The sequence below is a fragment of the Fusarium sambucinum genome, chromosome III (assembly GCF_050947815.1).
Source record: "Fusarium sambucinum isolate potato_lamoka chromosome III, whole genome shotgun sequence".
In the NCBI taxonomy this organism is placed as follows: domain Eukaryota; kingdom Fungi; phylum Ascomycota; class Sordariomycetes; order Hypocreales; family Nectriaceae; genus Fusarium; species Fusarium sambucinum.
Window position 1 is genome coordinate 6,496,337 of NC_139292.1, and position 23,934 is coordinate 6,520,270.

Genomic DNA, 23,934 nt, shown 5'->3' on the forward strand with positions numbered 1-23,934 from the left:
ATATACACGAATATGAAGTTCTACGTTCGTCGTCGTTAAATGGCATGACTCTTCGGTGAGTCCTGAGCGTGTTCATTAAACAAAGCAGCCAGCTGCTCAGCTCATGCATCACAATTGAAAACCGTTAGCCGTCATCCCATCTTATTAGACAAACATTCCGAAGCCAGTCTAAAAGTTAGACTTGGCCTTGTACTGAGCATCAGCAGTAACCCCAACCTTGTTAACAACGACAGTCTTGCCAGTGCTGCTAGTAACTCTAACATCAACAGATTCCTTGCCAAAACCAGCAGGATTCTCAAAGAAGTTGTAGTCCTTGCGCTCAGTCGTTTTCCAGGTCTTGCCGCCATCGACCGAGACCTCGACGCTCTTGACAGGCTCGTTGGCGTTGACTACCTGAATAGAGAACCAGTTGGCAGAAGTACCCGACTTGTTGTGAAGAACAAGAGGAGTAGTGATGCCGCACTCGACGAACTTGTAGGAGGTCTTGACGATGCCGTTGGTACCGCCAACGGCCTTGAACGCGTCGGGGAAGAGATCGAGATGGCCGGCGTCACACTCGGGACACTTGTCGACAATCTAGATAACATTAGTTACTGCATCCAACGATATCTGAGGATGAGACTTACCATGGCCTTGACGGTTCCGGAAGGGCCGGTGACTTCGATACAAGCACCACAGTTGGCGCCGTTATCCCACTTTTGGCCAGAGAAAGCAGTTCCCAAGATACCAGCGGGTAGAGTGTAAGTCGTGAACATGCAGTTTCCGCCAGACAGATTACCGCCGTAAAAGGTGGACGAACCAGAGACAGACGCGCCATTACCAAGAGCCTTGGACTGGGACTTGGCTGTAGTCTGAGATTTGGCCTTGGGCTCAGACTTGGACTTGGTTTGAGACTTGGGCTTCGATTTGGACTCGGCCTTGGAAACGGCCTGGACCTTGGACACAGCCTGAGGCTTGACAGCAACTTCAGTAGGCTTGCTGGACGCAGCTACATGGGTCGCAAGGGTGGTATAAACAGGAACACTGTCAGCGACAGGCTTGGGCACGATAGACGCATCCTTGGGAACAGAGTAGACTGGGGCAACAGCGTCGGCACTGGGTTGCGGAGCCTTGCAAGCTCGACCCATGACAGCTGGAGCAGCCAGAAGAACGGGAAGAAGAAACTTCATAGTGATCGACGTAAGGAGTTTCAGATGTTCAAAAACGGGTGTGAATAGAGTCAACTTGGGTCTTGCCAAGAAGTAAAGTCAACAGGGGTTTAATAAATTGAATGAATGGATGAGATCGTCTAGATTCTCGATAAAGAATGTGTTAAAGTTGAAACAAAAGAGTGTTGAGCTTCAAACAAAAAAAGTCAAGAGTGCGAGGCCATCCCTATTTAAACAATCCTCGTTGAGCAGATTTTTCGGCACCCCGGCACACGCAATTTCGTCTTACATATGATAACTTCCAAGATTGAGGCCATTTAGGTAGGGCTGATACACGGTTCATGATCCTTTTAATTTCACTTCAGGTTTGTCAGACTGGGGGGAGGTTGCAGGGATAACCACGTTAGCAACTGGCCAGTTAAGCCGAAAGAGGAAACTGGGATCCGTTTAGTGGCTCGATCCAATTGATGATCGAGTGTTGATCGGGTTGTTGTATTATCATTTTGGGGAAGTGGTGGTTTGATATGGGTTGTTGAAAATACCTAGGCCGGAAGAATTCAAGGAGAGAAAGTTGAAGAGATAGGTCGCGCAAGATCGTAGAGTTACATTGGCGATCGGGATGAGATAAACTGTTTCTAGAGGAGCCACTTTCCATGAAACCTATATTACGGCAGTTCCTGGAATATGTATCGCGACTCCGAACTGTCCGTGTTCTTTACTAGGTAGGTGTATGTCATATGTACCACAAAGGAATTATTCTCAAGAGTAGGTTGTTGGTCTCAAAGCTCTTAAAATAAAGTCGCCTCTCTTTTATTCTTCTTTCACACGGGTTGAGTTCGTTTGAGTCTTTCGGGTGATGAAGCATATCATTGGAGGACTTCATTTGTTGCAAATGTCATGCAGGTTCTCGTAGGAGGTTGCTGGTTCCAAATATACACTTTCTCTGTGCCGTTACAACAACACTTGGCCACATCAGCCTATGTACAGGATCAAGTTATATTTAAATAATAAATACCAATGGTAGAGGAGAAAAGCTACTCGAAGCGAGTGTTCTTTGTTCTTAAATCCCAATATCGACGTTGTACAACGCATGAATCCTGACTCGATGCTGTTCTCAGACCATGCACCATATTGTTCGCTCAACTTGAGATATTGGAGGTGTTACACCCCAAATCAAATTATCTATCTAACAGCAATTGAATATTCCTTACTGGCTAGTCTCTCTGATGTGAAAAGTAGCAGTTTGCGTCAGTGCTGGCAGCCGGCAACACCTGCCAGCTGCCATAGAACTGCCAATGCTTCTTCACTGCCTCTCAACCATCTCTGCAGTAACCAAACAGTCTATAAATTCCCTTCATCTCTCCTTCTTCTCTCTTATTCTTTCCTTTCTCCTCACCATCAACATCAAACCACTCTGCACTTCCACTTTCATTTACACATCCATCTGAACTGAACCTTCTCTCTTGAAGCTACCTGCCTTCATCAAACACTCGCAACCATGAAGATCGCTACCATCGGTAAGTAAAAAATAAACACTTCATACCTACATCTACGATAGCAGTCCACTGACTATGCATCCCCCAGCCCTCTTCCTCCTCGGTGTTGTCGCCGCTGTCCCCGCCAACAAGACCGCTTCCGCTTCCGAGATGGCTGCCATCGACGCCAACGACAAGGCATCCTGCAGCATCTCTTGCAGCCTTTGGTACAAGAAGTGCTACTTCCGTCCCTGGGCCTACACCTGCGATGATCACGGTAACTTCAGACGTCGCGGCTGGAACCCGGACTGTGACGCCAACTGCTGGTGCGTCTGCGACGCCAAGGTCTAAGAACAACGCAACTTGGCATGCAACAATCTGAACATCTCACTTTGGTTGATGGAGCGTTTGGAATCCATTTCTGGATTGCTGGATAATCATGGTGGTGGTATTGGAATGGTTATATCTGGACATTGAGGATTGCCAATCTTTGGTCTTTTGGAGCATCAATTGTTTCTGCAGAGATAGCTAGCAAGTCGATGACCAATAACGCCTAACAAAGCGTATTAACACACAATTTCTGTACATGATGAATGCCGTGCTCATAAACAATGCATATTTCAGTTCTGGCTTGTAGCGAACAAGTCTCAAGTGCCTGTTCAAGCCTCTACGGTACATCAAAATACACTGCGTACCTAGATTAGATGAACATCACAATAAGATATAGCGAGGAGGCTGGATGCTGAGAATCAGGACACACAGAATTTATAATCAAAGTCGGTAGTTCAAGGGAAAGATATGCCTCTATTAAATGTGATATCCAGATAAGTGATCATATATCCAAACCAACAATTGCTCTTCTATGTGAACAAGCAAGTACTTTTCGCCAAAAACTATTTCTCTACATCACTAGACGAGGATGCAGAGATCTTTCTCGTAGCCCTGTCATTAAAGACAAGTCCTGGGTGTCCAACGCAGAGACAAAAGACAGCAATGACAATAAGTCTAAATCACAGTTAGTATATCATCCACAAGCAATCCAAAAGAATAGACAACTTACACTCCCTCAAGACCAATGAACAACCCCTCGTCCGAAATGAGGTCCGAGTCCTGGTATCCCTCACTCAACTCATAACATCGAAAGGCGCACCGCGCAAGGATCAGGATGACAGAAGCGCTCACAAAGCTAAAAAAGAGCCGCATACGTTTGCTTAGTGCCCCCGCCGATCCGCTGCGGAAGTATCTCCATAGGTAGTCGCCGAGCATAGCGCAGAAGAGAACGAGGATGACGACTTGCAGTGAGAGACCAGCTAGGGCGACATCGATGCCCATCTGGCTGGAGCCTTGGCTGATGGTTGACAGAGCGCCTCCGGTACCTTGCAGAGCGAGACAGATGATATCGGCAGGAATAAAGATCCACCAGACGAATTCTGGTCTAAAGCGAGAGACTTCGGGGGCAAAGTGCTTGATACTGAAGGAGTGAGTTAGAAAGTGATGATCATCTTGAGGAGAGTCAACTTACGTCTTGGCTAAAGTCACGTATATAGCAGCCGTGTAAAACACAGGACCACTAGTGACAAAGACAATCTGTATCATGAAGCCTCCAAAGTTGAAGGGGTTATGATACAGAATGATACGGCCAATGTATCCAATAATCTCAAACAAGCAGCCGAGTATCATGAAGGACATGAAAAACCACTGTCTCCAGCGAATGCCGAGTATGATGTGCGTTATCATGGCGAAGGCGTAGAGGGCGATAAAAGTACCGTTCGCTGCGAGCGAAGGTCGGTATTGGTAGACGCTCCATTCTACTGGGCACAAGGCCAAGGTGCAGTTTGCATCTGGGCCAAAGATGACGAGGTTGTTGGGCGGTTCTCTCGACATTGTGTTATTGAGGATGATGTCTGTGGGAGATTGACAAGGACTAAAGGGGATAAAGAGGGATTGATATAAAGTCAATGATGCGACCTGACAGACTGGAATAGCCTATTGAGATATTGTTTGCCAAGGTTGTTTGCTTTAACCGTCTGACCTCAGAATTTAACCTGATCAAAAAGAGGCTTGTCTCTAGTATTTATCTGGTGCTTTCTAGTTCCTTTCCTCAGCACTCCAAGTTAGTAGTCATATCAAGACTCACAATTGACCTGATCTTCCTGTCGCACTCGCTAAACAAATGCCAAGCTTCAGCTCTTCCCCCTTCAGCCCTGTGACAAAAGCGAATGCGAGTCAAGGGCCCAATCAAGCAGTGTCAGCTCCAGTGAATTAGCTGTTCGGACACTAAACGACCCCTGTAGACAGATCAAAGGCTAAGCTTGTTCGAGGAAGCCTTTCGAGAAGGAATGTTGGAGCTAGAACTATTTGGGGAATCCTATTCGAGATGCATCGTCATTCCAAGGGTGGTAATGACAGCTTGATATTGATGGATGCGAGCGAGTGCGAGAGATTTATGCTGAGGTGGTGGACAAATACATGTTATCAGTATCTAAACCATCCGAGAGTAGAAGTACTGCATCGTCGATTCTCTTGACTTTTCTATTGTTTGTAGATCATTCAGTCATGGCGTTCAAGCACAGAATCGAGATATCCTATCTTCTTGGTATCTAGTCTGGGGCAGCACGCATCATCTCATAGTAGACTATCCATAGTCTCAATCTCGGGTCCGAAAAGACTGATTATCTATCCGAGCAAGTTTGAGTAGATTATCTCGACCAATACATTCCTTCCCACGCATCATCCTAAAACAGTTACATTGTAAAATGCGATCGCACTGACCTGAGCCCAACCCCCCAATCACAAATGGCAGCGTCATCCTGGTTCTACTCTACTGTGACGGCTTCAGCCTCTGCCGCAAATAGTGACGGAGACCGTTTACGCCATCTTGTGTGGCTGTCAGGGGCATTCACACCATCGTGAGTCTCGGTCACTGCCTGATACTGGCATAACTAAATTCCATGTCCTATATTCAATCATTCTATCAATATCTTCTTTCCACACTTAAGAGGAAATCCCTGCTTCCCTCTCAATCTCCTCCTTACTGGGACACCACTTATCTTGCAGCGCCTTATCCGTAGTCTTTTCAATCATGGCCTTCTCCCACCACTCACCCCAACTGGTCAAGAAAATGCGATCGGGATCCTCAGGGAAGTCACTTCGGGTGAGAGCAGCAAGCACGCTCGAGGCACCTATACCCCTCTCAGTAAAACAACATCAACGTGGAGCCAGGGATGAAAGCTACCCACCTTCAGGAATAGACTTGGCATCAGGCATGCTGCTCTGAATACCCATCTGCTTCGCAAGACCCGTGCCGGGAATCAGGCCAGGCGACACGGCGACAACGTCGTTGGTACCGGCTAGCTGACGACGCCACCAATGCGCACCGAGAAGACCGGTAAATTTGGTGTTGGAGTACGTCGTAGGGGCATCCGCTCCAGAGCCTGCCTTGACCTCTTCATCAAGCTTGCCTATACACCATTAGAACAACCCCCTCATAAACAGTCGTTGATGAAAGAACGGGGAGACTCACTAGGATCCGGAACCCTGCGCACAGCACCAGAAGATACAAAGACAATCCTAGACTTGGACTCGACCAACTTCTCCCTTAAGAGATGCACAAGGTAAAACTGCGCTGTAACAGTAACACATTAGCCCTACACTGTACTACCTGTCACACAGGTTCAACGTACAGAGGTGGTTCACAACATGCGGCTCGCACCACTTTGATCCGTGAGGTCCCGGTCCATCGGCGCTGGTACCGCCGAGTCCTGCATTAAGCAGTAAGTAATCAATCTTTCCCTGGCCAAGCTTCTCAAGGGTCTGGTCAGCGAAAGACTTGACACCCTTGAGATCATTCAATTCAAGCGGAAGAATGGTAACGCCGCTGACAGACTGGTCATAGTTCAGCTCGTCGTATGACTTTTGCGCTCTTTGTGTGTTGCGCGCGCCAAGAATGACTTTGTATGGTTGACTTGTGTCGAGGAGCTGCTTGATAGCTTCCAGGCCCTGTCCATATTAGCACATGTTCGGCTAAGATTAGAGAGGAACATTGGTACAATTCCAGAAGACACGCCTGTAGCCACGACTGTTTTAGAGATTGATGCCATCATGTAAGTTGTTACTCTGTATACTCGGTTGATTTGACTGAGTTGAACTGAATACTTTCACTCAAGGCGCTGGATGGTCCAGCCTTAAAGAGTGGCTTCAGCGGGGTTAACGGACATAGGTAGGTGACGTAAACACTATTGAAGGATTGATTATAAGTAAGCAGTAGTAGACATAGAGTCAAATATACGAGTCAAATACTGATAAATATTTTTAAATCTGATGAAAGCAGTATGCGATTATTAATGTCACGGCTGTATTTTCATTTCATTCATTCGGCATCATTACTTGGTTTATACAAGGCAGATTCGTTCTAGTTTCTTTGTCTTAATCATATCCAATAACCAGTTCTTGATCAACCCAACGCCTACTTGGGAATAGGCCCACTCCCCAGCCTGTCAAGTATCAGTGTCGATTCACAAGATCACAGATTATACGTACAATTGTAACTTCCATCCAGCTATGGTGCTTCGAGGGATCTTAAAGTGGTTCTCAGCATCCTGAGCAGAAGGAGGCACCATTTCACCTAGACGTGAAACTCGGTGATGAACCATCCACGTAATGACTTCCTTTCTTTTCTGCTTCGAGTAGCTGTTCTCTTTACGGACGATTGGTGTAGTGCGGAGAGGTTTGCGTTCTGATAGCGGCTTGGGCTTCGGCCCTCTCTTCTTCTTGGGCGGAGGTCCCATGTCCCATGTTGTCGTGGTTCGTGAGGAGGAAGGTTCAGGAGCAGGAGCCGATGCAACAGACTCTGGAGCTGGAGTTGAAACGACAGATAGGGGAGTCGGAGTAGATGGGGCAGACCCGGGTGCAGGGGTTGAGGCAGCAGACTCAGGTACCGGAGTGGGAGACCCAGACTGACGAGCCGTAGTAGGAGCAACAGACTGAGGCGCAGGAGCCGGCGTAGGAGGCCATCGAGGTGTAGTCACTGGTATAAATAGAGGAGATTGTGGTGTGGGTAAAGGAGTTCCCTGAGGAGCAACTCCTGCTTGAGGAGTGGCATTGCCTGTTTGAGGAACGTTCCTAGGTTGAGGGACACTTATGGGTTGAGGAGAATATCCTGGTTGAGGAGTATGGCTTGGTTGAGCACGACCTGGCTGGTTTCCACGCCCGGCTTGAGGTACATGCCCAGGATGAGAAACATTCGGAAGGGCATGTCCTACTTGAGGAGGAGCATGTCTTGGCTGGTGGCCACGTCCAGCTTGAGGAGCTTGTCCAGCCTGAGGAAAATGTCCAGGATGAGGAACATACCCCGGCGGGGGAGCATATTGAACATGAGTTCCCACATAAGGAGATGCATGTGGATGAGGTGCTTGTGCCATATGCGGATGAGGCCACTGAGTCATCGGATGATATGGATACTGCGGCATCTGAGGATGAGGATATTGAGCCATATGCTGTGGATGAGGTAATTGGTGAGGATGAGCGTAGGTCATATGTTGTGGGTGATACGGATGCTGTTGATGAGGATGAGGCGGATGTTGTGCCATGTGAGGATGAGGTGCGTATCCCATAGGATGGTGCGGCCACTGAGGCATGTAAGGATAAGGAGGAGCGTGGCCCTGATGGGGGCCAGGAGCAGGAGCTATTTGAACATGTCGAGCAGCGTGTGGCGGTGGAGGTAGATCTTGAATCGTCTGTGTCCCTTGATCTCTTGTACACGGTTCAGCAACGGGAGGTGATTCAGCAGCTTTAGTTTGCTCAGCAGCTTGAGCTTGTTCATCCTTACTTGGAGCGTCATCAACTTCGGTGACCTCAGTCATCTGCGTATCTTCTTCCTCTGGAGATGTCATTGTCTAATATAGGTAGCTGTAATGAAGGGGACGTGGTTGAATGATAACGATATCTAGCACCTCGAGGAAACATCGAGAAATTGAACAGTAAAAAATGGACATTCCCTGTGTAACAATCTGCTGAATTTAGAGTTTTAATAAAGCTGATTGGTAGAATCTCATAGATAGCCTACCTTTATCTCCTCTTTTTGTCAGCCGAGAAAGGTAGCTTCACGCTAAGCTGGCCGGGTTTATTGAGTTTTATCAACTAAGTGAATGAATACGTGATATTTCCAATTCATGGAATGTCAGCTTTTTGGGATATTCTATCGGAATTTACGTTAGTTGAAGAAGTTTTCGTTAAAGGCTCGTAGATCAACAGTTGATAGCCCAGCATTTCATTGTTCTTGATGAGCCAGATCGTGTTAGTGAACAAGGCCGCTAACATTAAGCTATTTTACTAGGTATCACATCATAGGTACGGTACACGAAGCTTGTTTAGATCAACTCGGGTACAAAAACAACACTACTTCACAAAGTTCACAAGCGGAGGCATATATCTGAGTGGTTCTCATGCTGTTCTTTGCAGCATTCTATTCCGTTCTAATCAACTATATCATAAATTCCACTTTTAAACTCTCTTGGTTCGCAGAGACTCGGGAAGCAGAGCAACCTTCTCGTTGAAAAGCTTCTCAGCATCGGCCCACACTCGTGAAGTCTTGCGGTCCTTAAGTGTGAGGAGAGACTCCTTGAGACCCTCGCTAAAGGCCTCACTGGCCTCACGGGGCAGCATTGAGGGGAGATGGTCGATGCTGATAACTGATAAAGGGAGGGAGTTCTGGTCGTTCTTGATCTCGACGGGTACGGTAGGCTCCTCGAATGTGGTGTTGATAGAATAGATGGGGATGGGGTTGTGAGGGTTGGTGGTGTCGCAGGAGACGTCGATAACAACAGCCAAGTTACGGCCGGACTTGGCGAGGAGCTCCTCGTTGATGAAAGGAGGAATGGGCTTGGAAAGGTAGATGGCGTTAAGGAAGACATCAGCCTGGGCAATCTCCTCATAAGGACCTTATAATTGTTAGTTTCAAGCTATCAAATATTAGACATTGGGGGCCTACCATCTCGGTCCTTAGTCTCGTTCAAGTCCCAGCGGGTGATGTTCTCATCAGGCATGCCAGCCTTGAGGAACAGGTCAACAGCACCCTTACCACATCGTCCAAGGGCACCGAGGACGAGAGCAGTGGGCTTACGTCCAAGAGACTTCTCGGCCTTGGCAAGGTCCTCCCGAATCTGGTTGACAAGCTCCTCTTCGTTCAGGTAGTATCCACGGCCGTTGGTGAAAGTCTCCACTGAGGGGAGCTTGGAGGAGGGGTCCTGGAGCTGGTGGGCAAGGGTCTTGATACCGAGTGCAGCGCCAGCGAATCCAGCGTGGAAACCGAAACTGTTTAGTTTGTTAGGAAAATGCTGTTCTAGCTTTTTGCCTTCGTGATCTACTCACGCAGAAACTCGGCGGCCCTGCTCATCGACAAGGAACTCCAAATCATATAGAACGCTGCCTCCTTGAGGGAAGCGGCCGAGGACCTTTTCCCATCCACCTTGGTTCTAGGATGTGTCAGTGGAAATCTCGCATATTCGACTCGAACATTGTACCTTGTAGCAATGGGCAAAAGACTGAAATAGGTTAGCATACGGTCAAAGCTTGTTTGCGGGAGTAGTGCATACAATGTGGTCGTTCTTGAGAGGGAAGTCGTCCTCGGGAATCTCCTTGAGGCCAAGAATCAAAGTTCCGGCCTCAGCGTTGGGCCAGGTGCCCTCAGCGACAAGGCGGGCGCCAGCAGCCTCGTACTCGGAGTCCTCAAAGATGCGCTTGAACTTGGGGTCTGTAGACGATCGCTCGACAGAGACGGGGTATCCGGCTTCGACAAGAGTCTTGATAATTGAAGGAGAGAAAGATCGATGCTCGAGGGGCTTCTCCTCAGCGCGCAGAAGGATGTGGGGGTATTGAGACATGATTGCGACGGTTCTGAAGCTTCTGGAGCTGTCGATTCTGGAATTTCGAAAAGAATTAGTGAATTGGTTCGACGATTGCGATTGAATTGTAGATGCAGGGTATAAATGGCGGAGAGCTGTGCAACGGCTGAAAAGACTCAATCGCGACCCAATGGTCGCTGGCGGAAACACAATCATGACTGCATGGCGAGAAACGTACAAGAACAAAAGTTGTTGATTTTGGATATGGATACAATGAAAGTTTTTCTGATGAATTGAACTTACCTTTTGTCTTTTTAGAGTATCGGATGATATTTAATCTGAGTCACAAAAAAGTAAAGATCTGAATGTCGCCTGCTCCTGCATCGGCGTCAAGAAAGCAACCCCGGCGAAAAATGGCCCCGCTCCCGCAGCAGCATCCCCAGGGTATCAGAAAAATTGACTGCTGGAAGCTAAGGAGCGAAATTAGTAGATCACTTTATGCCCGCTTGGACATAGTTCTTAGACTACTTATTTTTATACTCTAAGACTTAGGAGGCCATTTTTTCTGTTACCTAGTAGCAGCATTACAGTCCCTACAACCCCGCGGTGGGGACGGGAAGAAACCTAAGTTGACTTCTTTTTAAGGCTTAGCGAGGGGGAGTTTTCGATTGCATCATTGCAGTCTCAAAGGTCAGCTCATGAGGATAAGGAAGAAGATGGCAGCCAGTCTGAGTCAAGTTATTGAGATGCATCCAGAGTGAACATGGCAGTATTTTAAAAAGTTAGTTAGATGTTCGATCTCTGACTACCTACCAGTATTCAGTTCCCCAAAGGACTTATTCTCACTTCTATCATATTACTCACAAGCTCCGATCGGTCAAAACATAGCAGGGGAACGGGTACCTGGGCCTTCTCATCTAGAAAAAAACCAGACCAGGTACAGGAAATAGATCCGGCACTGGCATCGTGGTTATTTCATGGGAACTATTTATTCCGATTGGTGTTGCATTGCTGCCGGTTGAAAAGATATACGTTTGTGCGACTGAGTGTAAGTATATGTGAGTATAGATGGCGAGTAGGAGGCTCGAACTAACAATTATCTAATCTTTGCACTCAATCTTACATATAGCTGCCAATAACCAAGGTAGCCATGTACGTGTTGTAATGACTCACTAATTGTTTCAATTGAATATCTAGAACATGATAGCTCAACAGCGCATACGAATAATACCATACATAGGTTTAAGTCCCAGCAACTCTGATGTGGGTTATGGAGCTTCAACTGTCTTGTAACTCAATGTGGATATCCCAATATTAGAGCGAAGAAACAGACAGATTCTTCAACCCACGCATATCGTCATAATTCCCATGAAATTGATGCATCAATTAATTTCTAGCTTGAATAAAACCAGCCGTAAATCGGGTTCCTGGCCCACTTCCCAGCCGCCCAACCACCATCTTGGTGATCGCCGCAAAATGATGCGTTCATTCATGAGATCGGATCGCGTTCCTTGGACGACAGCCCAGTCCAGATCGCGCTTTGTTCTAGTCCAGCTAAGCCCCTGCAGGCACTTAAATGCCAAAACCGATCACTGCAAGCTACTTTACGCCAAAGGACCGAGCTCTCCAGCCCATCTTAACGCGACAGCTCAGGGCTCTTCTATGACGCTGAGACAGCATCTGTAAGCTGGCTGCCATGACGACACGGCGCAAGCCAAAAGCAATAACAATGTACATAAACTCGGGTGATGGATCGCGTAGATTGCTAATTGATCAATTGGTTTTCGCATCTAACGAAATTGCAAAACATTATACCTTCTCAACTACAATTAAAGTAAACCAACACCATCACAATCATGAAGGGCAACGACGAGGTTATCCAAGAGTTCAACGAGGTCGTTAACATGACGGCCTCTGAGCTTGAAAAGTGGCTCAAGTCAGACGACTCCAACAGTGCAGGTTGGCCAAAGGAGGACGAGAATGGTGAAACTGTCGGGCACGACAGTGGTCGCAAAATTGTCGAGATCCTTAAGGAGAACCCAAAGAAGGAGCCCAGCAAGTACACCGATGAGCAGGTTCAGCACATGCGCAAAGTCGTCTCCTACTGGTAAGAAATCGATGCGACATATATACACAGTTCACGACTTGGTACTAATGAGAAACAGCAAACGCCATCTAGCCCAAGAGACAAAGGCCAACAACGACAAGTCCCCCGAGGAGGTCAAGAAGACCAAATCTTATGCTTCGCTCAAGAACTGGGGTCACGATTTCCTCAAGGCCCAGGGCAAGGAGAATGGCAGCGATAAGAAACAGGAGGAAGAGAAGGAAGAAGGGGAAGCAGACGATGATGTTGAGGAGCAACAAGAAGAAGATGGCGATGATGAGAAGCACACCGGCGAGAAGCGAAGAGCAACACGAAGCCAGACTGGCTCAAACAAGAAGCGAGAGACTCGCAAGGGAGAGTCTACCAAGTCCAATGATGAGGAAGAAGAGGAGGAGGATGCTGAAGAAGACGGTGATGATGCTGAGGAGAAGCCCCAGAAGAAGCAGTCCAACGGAAAGAAGACCAATGGCGCTTCAAAGAAGTCTCAAGAGGCTGAAGACGACCAGAACGATGATGAGGGTGGTGATGACTCTGGTGCAAAGAAGGGCCCCAAGAAGGGTGAGACTGTCAGTTGGAACTGGGGTGAAGGACAGCCAAAGGGTAAGGTCCTGGATGTCAAGGCCGAAGAGTAAGTTTCGCTATAAACGTACGTATAGGTCAAAGTGCTAACATCGATTCTAGTACCTCCATCACAACAAAGAATGGTAACACGGTTTCGAGAAAGGGAGATGAAGAGGATCCCGCGGTTGTGTTGGATACGGGCAAGAGCAAGGCCATCAAGAAGGCTCATGAGTTGAACTAGATAATACCTAGAGTTCATTTGTGGTTTTTCTGTATCCGTAATACCTTTGTATTTAGTACCTAAACATTAATATCTCAATATCATAACCTCGAACTTGACATTGTACCAGTCTGGATCACCCAGTCTCACATCAAATGTATCGATCCTTCACAAAAAGAATGTGCTAAAACGTCAAAAAGAAAGCACATCTCAATCAATGAATATGTAGTATAGGAACAGCCCGATGCGGGGGTCGAACCCGCAACCTTGAGATCGCGTACTCGTAAGAGTCTCACGCTCTACCGATTGAGCTAACCGGGCGTGCTTACGATTTGTTGAAAGAAGGTGTTCAACGCTGGGATTATGTTCAGCAAGCAATTCGCCTCTCCTCTTGACAGATCATGATACCCCCTGGTGAGATGCCACGTACGAGGGAAGCGATGCAAAGGGAGATCGTGCTTGCGTACTGAAAAGTTCGGGTTTGGTCAGCATTATTTTAGTTCAACGGTTACCTTTTATTCTCTAGTCTGGGCTGTTAAGGTTTTGCGGCTGGAAATAAGGACGTTGGTTGCTACGTAATCGTGTTGCGTTGTGAAATGAGGAGCAATAACAACGTCTGGATAAATCGCAGCTTTTGCTAAGGTATCGGTCGTTTCTATCGATCAAAAAAAGAAAGGAAGAATTTCCAAGACCTAGGAGCTGATGCATGATCTGAGAGTAAAGGTCCCATCATTTGGTCTCCATCGTGAGATGCGAAGCGCAGCAGGAGGTGACAGCGCTTAGAATTGTGGGGTTTAGCTTCCATGAGCTTCATCGTTCCCTAGACCCACAGTGACAATCATGACTAGGTATGATGAGGCAGATCATAGAGAACATTGCTACAGTAATGACAAAAAATGATATATTCAATTAGATAATTTCTAGTTATCATGATTGCTCTCAGTTAAGATTTGAAAGAACCTGGTCTTTGTCATGTACATCAGACAGAACCTACCTAGACCTGGGCCTGGAGCTCCTGTGGCACCAAAAGCATGTGGGGTGCACTGTTTCATGAGGAAGTTGCCCAGCAGGCCTTCCTTCCTGGAGCTGAAAGCGGGCACTTGCACTTGCCTACGCTTTAAGCTTTCGTTCACTTATCATCAACAACAATTTGTTGCTTCGTTCCCCCTCTTTTATTCTTCTTTCATATAATTCATCCAGCGTTTTGTTTCATACTAAAGTTATTCCCTTTGTACTCAATCACTACACACTCTTTTCCTTTGTTCTTCTATAGCGAATCTCGTTTTTTCGCGACAGCGCCATATGCTCTTGATCCAACTGCAACCGTCATGACCAGTCATCCTCCACCATGTGAGACCAACCCGAAAGAATATTAATCGCACTGGACTAACAAACCTCAGGATTGAACCATCTATTCGTGTCCGTCGGGCAATTCACGCCAACGATGCGACCCTACTGCACCGAATCCTTAAGACACACCCGAACTATCTCCTAAACCCCGATTCCTCTCCTTCCGGCCAGTCCAACTCGAATATGCACCTAGCAGCTTCCCTAGGTCACCACGAAGTCTGCGAAGTACTGTTAAAGCTAGGCCACGAAGATCCATGCCCTGCTCTCAACGAAAGCCACCAAACTGCCTTGATGCTTGCTGCAGCTGGTGGCCATACCGAAGCCGTCCAAATTATCTGCGAACACGACAAAACATGCATTCTTCGTCGCGATGTTAGAGGCCGCGACGCCGTTATGGAAGCTAGTCTCGGAGGACACGACACTATACTACAACTCCTCCTTACTCACGTTCCCGGTGGGCCTTATGAAGCAGTCCGTCGCGCGGACATTGAAGGAAACACAGCACTGCATTTTGCGAGTGGAAATGGAAACCTGCTGGTACTGCGAACGCTGCTGGCAGCGGGCGCCGACATACACAAACGAAACATTTGGAGTTGGACTCCAGCTGCATACAGCGCTACTGTTCAGGCTGAAGTCTATTTAAAGGGCTTGGTCAACGAGGTTGGGAAGCTACAACAGCAGCAACAGAAACGAGAGATCGAATCGGCCAAGAAGGGTGGTGGAGTTCGAGTTGTCGAATCCACAAGCGACGAGGAATGATGACGGGCAGAATTTACCATTGGAAAATCGCCCAATACCGAGGCTTTTGCATATTGTATGGCATCCTTGTTACCATGACCCGAGTTGGCAGAAGATATAGAGTTTTGTCCCCACTTCCTGCGCATTACCCCTTTTTGCGCACTTTTCGTGACAGTAATTTCCTATCCTCTATATAATTATTCTTCCTAAAATAATATTAATTATTATTAGAAAAAATCTAGATTTTTAATATAAATACTCTTAAACCTAAAGAATATAATAATATTACGGAAATTTATAATTACCTATAAAATAGTAGCTTAATTTACTAATATATAAAGGAATTTAAAATTCCTAAGTCTACCCTATATTATAGGTTAAAAGGCATTTAAATATATAATATTATATATTAAAATTAATAGCTATTATCCCTAAAGTAAAAAGAGGAAATTGCCTTTTTTATAAAGTATAAAGAAGCCTCTGGCTATACCTTTTTAAAGCTTAAGCTATATAATCTTATTAATATAATAATATACTCTAATTTAGAAGATATTAAAGTTAGCTGCTATTAGCTATTAAGATTCTTATAATAATATAAAGATATTAAGTTAAAGAATTTTAAACCTCTTAAATATACTTATTTAAAAGAGACTATTCTTAAAGTAATTTAAAAATTCTATAAAAATCTAGCCTAGACTATATTAGACCTTTTAATTAATTTAAATTAAATATATAATATAAATAAATATAGCCTTTAAGAGCTTAATTTAAGATTAAGTAAGGTATTTAAGGATATTTTAATAAGTAAATCTATTATTACTAAGAGTAATAATAGGAATTAAATAATAATAATAGAATTAGGAAATATATAAAGAGTAGCTTTATTACTTATTATAATATTTACTAGAAAATATCTATAAGAATAGTAATTTCTTAATATTTTTCTTAACTAGGGATATAATATAATAAAGAATAGCTAGGCTTTTTAAGCTATATATTTAAAGTAATTAAAAGAGACTTTTTTATTAAAAATAAAGCTAGAAAATCTAATAGATTAGTAAATTCTTATTTTTAATAGCTTTATAGGTTATATATTAATTTAATTTTATTTTTTTACTTTATTTTATAAAGTATAAATTATATATTTACTGCTATATTTTTTATATATTATATAACCTTATAATATAGGTATATTTTTACTATTAAAGGTAGCTTTTTATTACCTTATATAGCGGTTTTCCTTAATATAGATTAATAATATAATTAAAAAATAATACTTCTTATAGCTATATAAAAAAGTATAAGATAAAGCTTTTATACTAGAGAATATTATTAGTAGTTTTTATAGTATAGGAATATAGCTAATTAATATAGAAAAACTACTCTCTAAGATTATTATATTAATAAAGTTATTAGGTTAAAATCCTAGGCCTATAATACCTTAATATTAAAGAGTTATATTAAAGGAAATACTATATATACTATAGAATTAGATATAGCTTTTAAGCTAATTAAATAATATAAAAGCCTAGTAAAATAAGTATAAGAAGGATCTCCGGAGACTAGGGATAAAGATAGCTAATAGGCTAGATTAATTAGTTATTAAAAATACTATTAAATATAAGAAAACTATATATCTAAAAGCTAAAATAAAATTACTTAAGCTATAGAAATAATATAAGGTTATTTAGGAGCTATAAGCCTATTATCTAACTGCTAAAGAGATCTATAAGTTAAAGGAAGCTAAATTAGAGAAATTAAAGAAAAAGTATAAAAAGGATATTAAAAAGTTAAAATCCTAGAAAAAGAATAATACTATTATAATCCCTAATAAAAGTATATTATAATATTATTTTATATTACTTAATTTATATATAAATTAATAATAATATTATACTTTAAAGTTATTATAATAATCTCGGCTAGTATGCGAAAAGGGGTAGTGCACAAGAAGTAGGGGCAAAACTCTACGGGTTTCTACAGAACCAGATATGCTCCACAATTTGTCTACCTCAGCCGACTATTTCTTGTCATTTTTACCAAATTACTATACTGGCGAAGCAGCAAGGAGTTTCTGAATTGAAGTACTATTCCATCTTGACTTCCGAAAAGCAATTGGACCTACGCTATTCACAACCAGGATGCTGGCTGAGTTCGTCGGTGTTGTATGTTCACGTGCGATATGACTCGCCCATCTGATACATTGCTTCAGCTGTTTGGTTGAATCAGACAATCGCTGTTTTTGGCAGGCTGACAATCATCCAAATCCCAGTCAAGTGATTGGGTACCAGCCAGAAGTTGAGACTGTGTATCATGTTCGTGTGTGACACATGACACACGAACTGGGTGTAGTGTCATGAAGTCCCGTTTGCATCTTTGGCGCATCACAGCTGATTGTCGTGGCTGTTCCTGGCAGCTCTGTTCCCCGGACATTTTGATCTATACAAACCCTGCATCGCAGTTTGTCTTGCAAGATTTTACGCCATGTCTAGTGAATCAGTCTCAGTAAACGGGACTGTTTGCCGTTTGTTGATCGTTTGTAGACGTCTGATCAGGACTGTTTAAACGGTCACATGCCGTAGACTATGCCTTGGATCTGATTCATAGCCAAGCACATACAGTTGTTCATGTCAAGACTTCAGCCAACCAATGACATAAATAACAGAGGTTGCTGTCATACGACCTTCTGCTTGTTAACCAACCGTCTACCAACTTCCCTAGCTCGTCGTCAGGGACGTCGTATTGCAGAACGATCCTCCATGTCTAACAACGGGCCCATCAATTGTCGGACAATCGAGGACGTCGACCTTCCCGCACCTGCAACCAAGCTCATCATTACGCAGCATCTCGCAGCATCTCGAGATTCTCCTTTCTGGGCCTGGATCATCGTAGGAGCATTCTACGACCGTCACGGCAACACCCTTTGGAGTACCAAGATCTTTCTTGGCTACCTGGGCGACAACACGGACTCTGACGACGAGACCACTGATAGCGAGGGCAGCGTTTCAGTGACAGAAAGCGAATCTGAAGAGGCAACCGGTACATCAAGTAAGTATAGGATCTGCTGTTTGTAGCAGTTATTCATTTACAAATTTGTCTATATAAGCTTTGCCATCTCGCCCATTCTCTAACTACCTCTAGACATCCATCTCCCATATCGACCAAGCCCTTTCGGTAGTGATAACGCCTTCGCCTACCAATACCACAACCAGACACTCCAAGCCCAACAGTTCTATCCTCATTGGAACCAGACTTTGGCATACAGCGCTCCACCCGTTTGGGATCCAGCTCGTCAAGGCCAAGTTCCTGGTTATTGGAACGCTTCTTTCGACCCCCAAGTTCGTCGCTGGGTACATACCTGGCAATCACTTTGAATCTTTTCCCCGATACCCCATCTCACGAACATCCATCATGTCTGGCGGATGGAACCCTTTGAGTGGCCGTGATTCCAGAGGAACTCGGCCCAATGGTGCTCCTGCAGGTGCTCCTATTCCTACACAAGGTCAACCCTACATCCCTCATGTCGGCGGGCCCGGCTATAACTTTGGTTTAGTTCCTACCCCTTACGGTGTCATGTATGCTGGCGGTGCAGCATATGGCCAGCCCGCCTATGTCCTCCCTCAAGGACCGGTTGCAGGGTTTCAAAACCCATTGACCTATGCAAACCAACCTAACGGTAACGGAAACATCTTGGGGCGACAGGCACAGCCTTACCCTCAGATCGATACCCAAATGCCTGCCGCGCAGATGACCAATTCTACAGGCGGCGTGGGCTGCGAACCAGGCTATAACTACTTTTTCCCTGCCGAGCACACCAAAGTCCACGTCTTCAAGAGTGAGACCCCGCCCTGGCAGCTCGATGCCAACGCGCAAATCCCATTCATTGCCTCCCATGTCCCCACCAGCACCAAGCTGGGAGATCTGCTCAAGGGTTTCGGCTGCACTAATCCAAACCCTAAGAAGAACAAGTGTTTCGAACTCTACAGTGGTGGAAATGGCAAGTGGTACAAGGGATATTCCTTCAACGGAGACGAGGAGAAGGAGATGGAGAAGAGCCTGGATGAGGTGGGATGGACCTCTGATCGCACTGGCAGTGACAATGGCAAGCCTGTCGTCTGCCTCTGGTTCTGCAAGAGCTGAAGATGGTTGGTAAAATGGAGACTTGAATTGACTTTGGGTCTGGTGAACACTGCTTCGATTGTATTTTACTATTCTGGAGGACTGGAAGTGATTCTGCGAGCAATGCATAATGTGGTGCATGGATCAGGAAGATTTGGGCGTGGATGGCGCCTAGGACAAACTTGATTTTTCGATAGCTGGAGTCAGGAGTTATTCTAATATCACTGTTACATTCTGTTGAATCCCTCTGTGCTGGCTATTCCATACATTGCGTTACTAACATGAAGAGAGATCTACTATTTGTTTACGGCACGCAAAAGACTCACGAACTAGTGACCCAAATGTATTTACTTAAGCTTATGAGAAAAGGTTCAGTAAAAGTGCGAACAGGCGTGATGAAATTATTAATCTAGCATGGAGTCTTGGGCATATATACTTTGTCGCATGTCCTCAATCCGCCCCTTACACGCCCTTTGTGCCACAATGATCAGCATTAGATACCGGGTCTTGTTCACTCATCTGAGACATCGATAGCCTTGCAAATAGCTATGCAGTGCGACAAAGCCACAAGGTAATCGACCACTGGGACACTAAGCATTGACCAGGACGGGAGCTGCTATTTCTCTCAGGGCCGTATAAGTCTCGATACAGCTACTTTATGATTATCACATGTTAGTTACGTTCTTTTCTGTTGCGACTTTGTTGCTTAAGATTTGAGGCGTTCTCTGCTGTTATGCATGAGTTGTCGTCGAATCGATCAGACATAGGTCCCCCTTTTTAAGGCTGAAGACAGTATTCACTGGAATCGCGACATTGTTGGACAGTATATTGTCATCGTTTCTGCTGGAAAGGTAGTTACGCTGTTCCGTCGAGAGAGAGACTCAAAATACCGCAGTTGATAACCACTCGAAATATACCATTCGCTCAAAGATAAAATTAACCGTTATTGGCTTCCAATACATGAGGTATCGGACCGAAGTAGAATACACCCAGTTCCTGATAACTCAATTATAGATGGAGATTGATGAACTCCAATTAGAGCAGTGATGGACGCGTAGAAGTCCACTGCTCATCGAATGGTAACGACACCATCGCAAGCCTGTTACTGATAACAAGCCCTGTCAAAAGATCTTGCAATGAAGCGAGCCATTATGAAGCCTCCTGATGATCTATGGCGTGATAACGAAAGGGTCAGCCAGTAGTATTGTAGATGACTTCAAGATAAAGGCGCCCCTGTACTGATGAGGATGATTGCATATAAGGATGGACCTCTGTAGCTTCTTTTTAGCCACCATTATCTATGGAATTTGTTGTCCAGATTTTTTGACATGCCCTTTCCTTGAACGAATACTTCAGACAACTCCCATGATAAGTTGCCAATCATGGCTGAAGAGATCGAGTACGCAGACTTGGCCCCTACCAATTCTACAAAGAAACACACGCAAGACAAAGACAAAACCCAAGGTCAAATAACAGGAATAGACACCAATGATAATACCGAAATCAACCTCGAAGCCAAGTACGTCCGTTTGTCCATTCAAATCTGCAGGATCTAACAGTCCTTGCAAGGGTCAAGAATCCCCTCCACGGGATCCCAAGAGACCAACTCCTATCCGATGTTGAAGAATGGGCTCAGCGAAAGAACCTAACAGAACACGTTGTCCTCCTCAAAAAAGGCGCCCTCGTAGCCCAAAACCCCAGCGGAGCAGCTCTTCTTGACGGCGAATACGCACTCACAGCAAAAGAATTACATCGCCTCGAGCGCGAAACTACACATCGATGGGATCTACCGCGCCGTCTTATCCTCACAATAATAACATGCTCCATCGGTGCTGCTGTCCAAGGCTGGGACCAAACCGGTTCTAATGGCGCAAACATCTTCTTCCCCAAAGTCTTTGGGATAGGGAGTGAGAGCACGAGGGATAAACTACTCGTTGGTCTCGTGAATGCGGGGCCATACCTTGGTTCTGCATTGATAGGATGTTGGTTATGCGATCCTATCAATAACCTCTTAGGTCGCCGAGGTGTCATTTTTGTTGCAGCGCACTTTTGCATATGGCCGACCATCGGCTCTACCTTTTGTCAAACATGGCAGCAGTTCCTTGGTTGCCGCATCCTCATGGGCATCGGTATGGGTGTCAAAGGTTCGACGGTCCCTATATACGCCGCTGAAAATGCACCAGCATCTGTCCGCGGCGCACTCGTCATGTCCTGGCAGATGTGGACAGCCTTTGGCATCTTCCTCGGAACAGCTTTCAACTTGGCAATCTTCCACCTCGAGGGCGGCTTAAACTGGCGTCTTATGCTAGGCGCCCCCTTTATCCCTGCAGTTCCCCTCATGCTTCTCATTTATCTCTGCCCTGAGTCGCCGCGCTGGTACATGAAGAAGAACAGGTACCCAGAAGCCTGGAACGCAATGTTGAAACTTCGACATGATCCTATACAAGTTGCGCGGGACATGTACTACATCAGTTGCCAGCTTGAGATTGAGGAGCACTTGTCTGGAAAGACGAATTATGCCACGCGCTTTACACAGTTGTTTACAGTTCCACGAGTCAGAAGGGCGACACTTGCTGCTTTTACAGTTATGATTGCGCAGCAGATGTGTGGTATCAATATCATCGCGTTCTACTCTACTACTGTGTTTAAAGAGGCTGGTATGTCTGACTTTAAAGCTATGGTGGGTTCTTTTGGGTTTGGTCTGGTCAACTGGCTATTTTCTTTCCCTGCTTTTTGGACTATTGATACTGTGAGTTGCTACCCTTGTTCCTCTTCATGATATACTTACTGACATCTTTTAGTTCGGTCGCCGGAGTTTGCTACTCTTTACATTCCCTCAGATGACTTGGACACTTCTTGCTGCCGGTCTCTGCACTCTCATTTCCAAGGACACGGGCGATCTTCGTACCGCTCTCGTGTGTCTCTTCGTCTTCCTCTTTGGGGCATTTTATTCTCCTGGTGAAGGACCCGTCCCATTCACATACGCCGCCGAAGTCTTCCCTCTGTCCCACCGCGAGACAGGAATGGGGTTCGCCGTCGCAACTTGTTTCTTCTGGGCCAGTGTTCTCGGAATATCGTTCCCTTTCATTCTAGACCGTCTACAAACTGTTGGCGCATTCGGATTGTACGCAGCATTTAACATGGTCGCTTTCATCATGATTTTATTCTGGGTCCCTGAGACGAAACAACGTACTCTTGAGGAACTGGATTGGGTGTTTGCTGTGCCTACGGGCAAGTTTGCCTCGTATCAGCTTCGAGTCGCGATTCCGTATTGGTTTAAGCGGTGGGTGCTTTTCAAGAAGGATGTTATCAAAGAACCTCTCTATGAGTTTGAGATTGTTGGCGATGCTGGTAACTCTAATGCTAAAAAGCCTGAAGAGAGAGCTTAAGTAAGGAGGAATAGGAAGAATGCTACCAGTTTGATGATTCCATAATAGTTTTCTACAATTGGACATTGGAGTTAGTGGGATACTCCGAGTAATGAATTCGTTGACATAGCGAAACAATAGCCAAGCTTCATCCGCAACCCATCCTCATTTCCATTCGTTCTTGCCCATATCTCATACTATAATGTATTCTTTTCGTGACTTGGTTATAATATCTAGTTATGGATAAAAAAAAGGATAAGATAAAAAGTAGTAAGAGGCAAAAAACATACAACACCGGGGATTCGCTGGTCGTCACCGACCCAACTACTAATCCAGCGCTTCGCAGCTTATCTATGGGAGAGCGGACGGGATCCCGAGTTCTCTACGAGCTTTGGTCGTATGTACAAGTCTTTCAGATATCAACGTTTATAAGGGCATAATCTTGAGATAAGGTAAACATGTCCAGGGCTAAATCTAAGATAATCAAAAGGAGTGGCATCGTTGCCGTTAGCTTGCAGAGAGGTTCTTACAGATATTATATTGCAAATAGGTACTAGTCAGTAATGATAATTTATTCCTGCTTTCTTTTCCCTTTGAGCCTGGGCCCTTCCTTTATACTTATTTCCTTGTCTTTTATAATAAACTACACGCTGAAAAAGTCATGATACTTTAGCCAAACCCATTAAGCTTGTGACTTTCTTTAATGCGAGGTTGCCATAATCCGTTGAACCTTAACGGCACCCTACTTGCAATTTTGGGCCAATGGAGCATAGTAGGTTACTCCCATCCATATAAGGCTGAGTCCTATTTGAAGGTTTTACTCTATTTATAAAGTCTAACACCGACTTTTTTCCTCGCTCTGAAGCTTTAAGTTCAAAATGTGAGGCTAAGGCTGAGTCTTATAGCCGCTAACTCGCAGTAACTCTCCCACAAGGTTGTCTGGACTGTTCGATCTAGTTTGTGGCTTTCGCGATAACTTCCCCCCATGACCCAAAAGGTTATTTTGAAGA

General features: G+C 45.1%; 10 protein-coding genes across 10 annotated transcripts; 5 read left to right on the top strand and 5 right to left on the bottom strand.

The window, feature by feature from the left end:
- Nucleotides 1-168: 168 nt before the first annotated feature.
- On the bottom strand, nucleotides 169-1,169 carry FSST1_012310 (RlpA-like double-psi beta-barrel-protein domain-containing protein-containing protein; the record flags this gene model as incomplete). The annotated part of the gene is made up of 2 exons (XM_083235522.1): nucleotides 169-576; nucleotides 627-1,169. 2 exons carry the CDS (start codon nucleotides 1,167-1,169, stop codon nucleotides 169-171), a joined length of 951 nt encoding a protein of 316 aa, XP_083082006.1.
- Nucleotides 1,170-2,646: 1,477 nt separating this feature from the next.
- FSST1_012311 (uncharacterized protein) lies at nucleotides 2,647-2,974 on the top strand (the record flags this gene model as incomplete). The annotated part of the gene is made up of 2 exons (XM_083235523.1): nucleotides 2,647-2,665; nucleotides 2,733-2,974. 2 exons carry the CDS (start codon nucleotides 2,647-2,649, stop codon nucleotides 2,972-2,974), a joined length of 261 nt encoding a protein of 86 aa, XP_083082007.1.
- Nucleotides 2,975-3,516: 542 nt separating this feature from the next.
- On the bottom strand, nucleotides 3,517-4,507 carry FSST1_012312 (RTA1 like protein-domain-containing protein; the record flags this gene model as incomplete). The annotated part of the gene is made up of 3 exons (XM_083235524.1): nucleotides 3,517-3,628; nucleotides 3,684-4,094; nucleotides 4,146-4,507. The coding sequence occupies 3 exons, from the start codon at nucleotides 4,505-4,507 to the stop codon at nucleotides 3,517-3,519; spliced, it is 885 nt and encodes a 294-aa protein (XP_083082008.1).
- Nucleotides 4,508-5,617: 1,110 nt separating this feature from the next.
- On the bottom strand, nucleotides 5,618-6,723 carry FSST1_012313 (sepiapterin reductase family protein IRC24; the record flags this gene model as incomplete). Its single annotated transcript, XM_083235525.1, has 5 exons — nucleotides 5,618-5,805; nucleotides 5,863-6,084; nucleotides 6,147-6,248; nucleotides 6,307-6,622; nucleotides 6,673-6,723. The coding sequence occupies 5 exons, from the start codon at nucleotides 6,721-6,723 to the stop codon at nucleotides 5,618-5,620; spliced, it is 879 nt and encodes a 292-aa protein (XP_083082009.1).
- Nucleotides 6,724-7,088: 365 nt separating this feature from the next.
- On the bottom strand, nucleotides 7,089-8,514 carry FSST1_012314 (uncharacterized protein; the record flags this gene model as incomplete). Its single annotated transcript, XM_083235526.1, has 2 exons — nucleotides 7,089-7,116; nucleotides 7,163-8,514. 2 exons carry the CDS (start codon nucleotides 8,512-8,514, stop codon nucleotides 7,089-7,091), a joined length of 1,380 nt encoding a protein of 459 aa, XP_083082010.1.
- A 610-nt stretch (nucleotides 8,515-9,124) lies between these two features.
- On the bottom strand, nucleotides 9,125-10,503 carry FSST1_012315 (saccharopine dehydrogenase (NAD+, L-lysine-forming); the record flags this gene model as incomplete). Its single annotated transcript, XM_083235527.1, has 5 exons — nucleotides 9,125-9,561; nucleotides 9,612-9,934; nucleotides 9,992-10,095; nucleotides 10,144-10,164; nucleotides 10,216-10,503. The coding sequence occupies 5 exons, from the start codon at nucleotides 10,501-10,503 to the stop codon at nucleotides 9,125-9,127; spliced, it is 1,173 nt and encodes a 390-aa protein (XP_083082011.1).
- Nucleotides 10,504-12,320: 1,817 nt separating this feature from the next.
- FSST1_012316 (uncharacterized protein) lies at nucleotides 12,321-13,370 on the top strand (the record flags this gene model as incomplete). Its single annotated transcript, XM_083235528.1, has 3 exons — nucleotides 12,321-12,571; nucleotides 12,630-13,196; nucleotides 13,250-13,370. 3 exons carry the CDS (start codon nucleotides 12,321-12,323, stop codon nucleotides 13,368-13,370), a joined length of 939 nt encoding a protein of 312 aa, XP_083082012.1.
- An 819-nt stretch (nucleotides 13,371-14,189) lies between these two features.
- Nucleotides 14,190-15,458, top strand: FSST1_012317 (ankyrin repeat-containing domain protein; the record flags this gene model as incomplete). The annotated part of the gene is made up of 2 exons (XM_083235529.1): nucleotides 14,190-14,197; nucleotides 14,750-15,458. 2 exons carry the CDS (start codon nucleotides 14,190-14,192, stop codon nucleotides 15,456-15,458), a joined length of 717 nt encoding a protein of 238 aa, XP_083082013.1.
- Nucleotides 15,459-18,196: 2,738 nt separating this feature from the next.
- FSST1_012318 (uncharacterized protein) lies at nucleotides 18,197-19,577 on the top strand (the record flags this gene model as incomplete). The annotated part of the gene is made up of 2 exons (XM_083235532.1): nucleotides 18,197-18,485; nucleotides 18,616-19,577. The coding sequence occupies 2 exons, from the start codon at nucleotides 18,197-18,199 to the stop codon at nucleotides 19,575-19,577; spliced, it is 1,251 nt and encodes a 416-aa protein (XP_083082014.1).
- Nucleotides 19,578-20,938: 1,361 nt separating this feature from the next.
- Nucleotides 20,939-22,945, top strand: FSST1_012319 (sugar porter family MFS transporter; the record flags this gene model as incomplete). Its single annotated transcript, XM_083235533.1, has 3 exons — nucleotides 20,939-21,075; nucleotides 21,126-22,305; nucleotides 22,358-22,945. The coding sequence occupies 3 exons, from the start codon at nucleotides 20,939-20,941 to the stop codon at nucleotides 22,943-22,945; spliced, it is 1,905 nt and encodes a 634-aa protein (XP_083082015.1).
- Nucleotides 22,946-23,934: the final 989 nt, after the last annotated feature.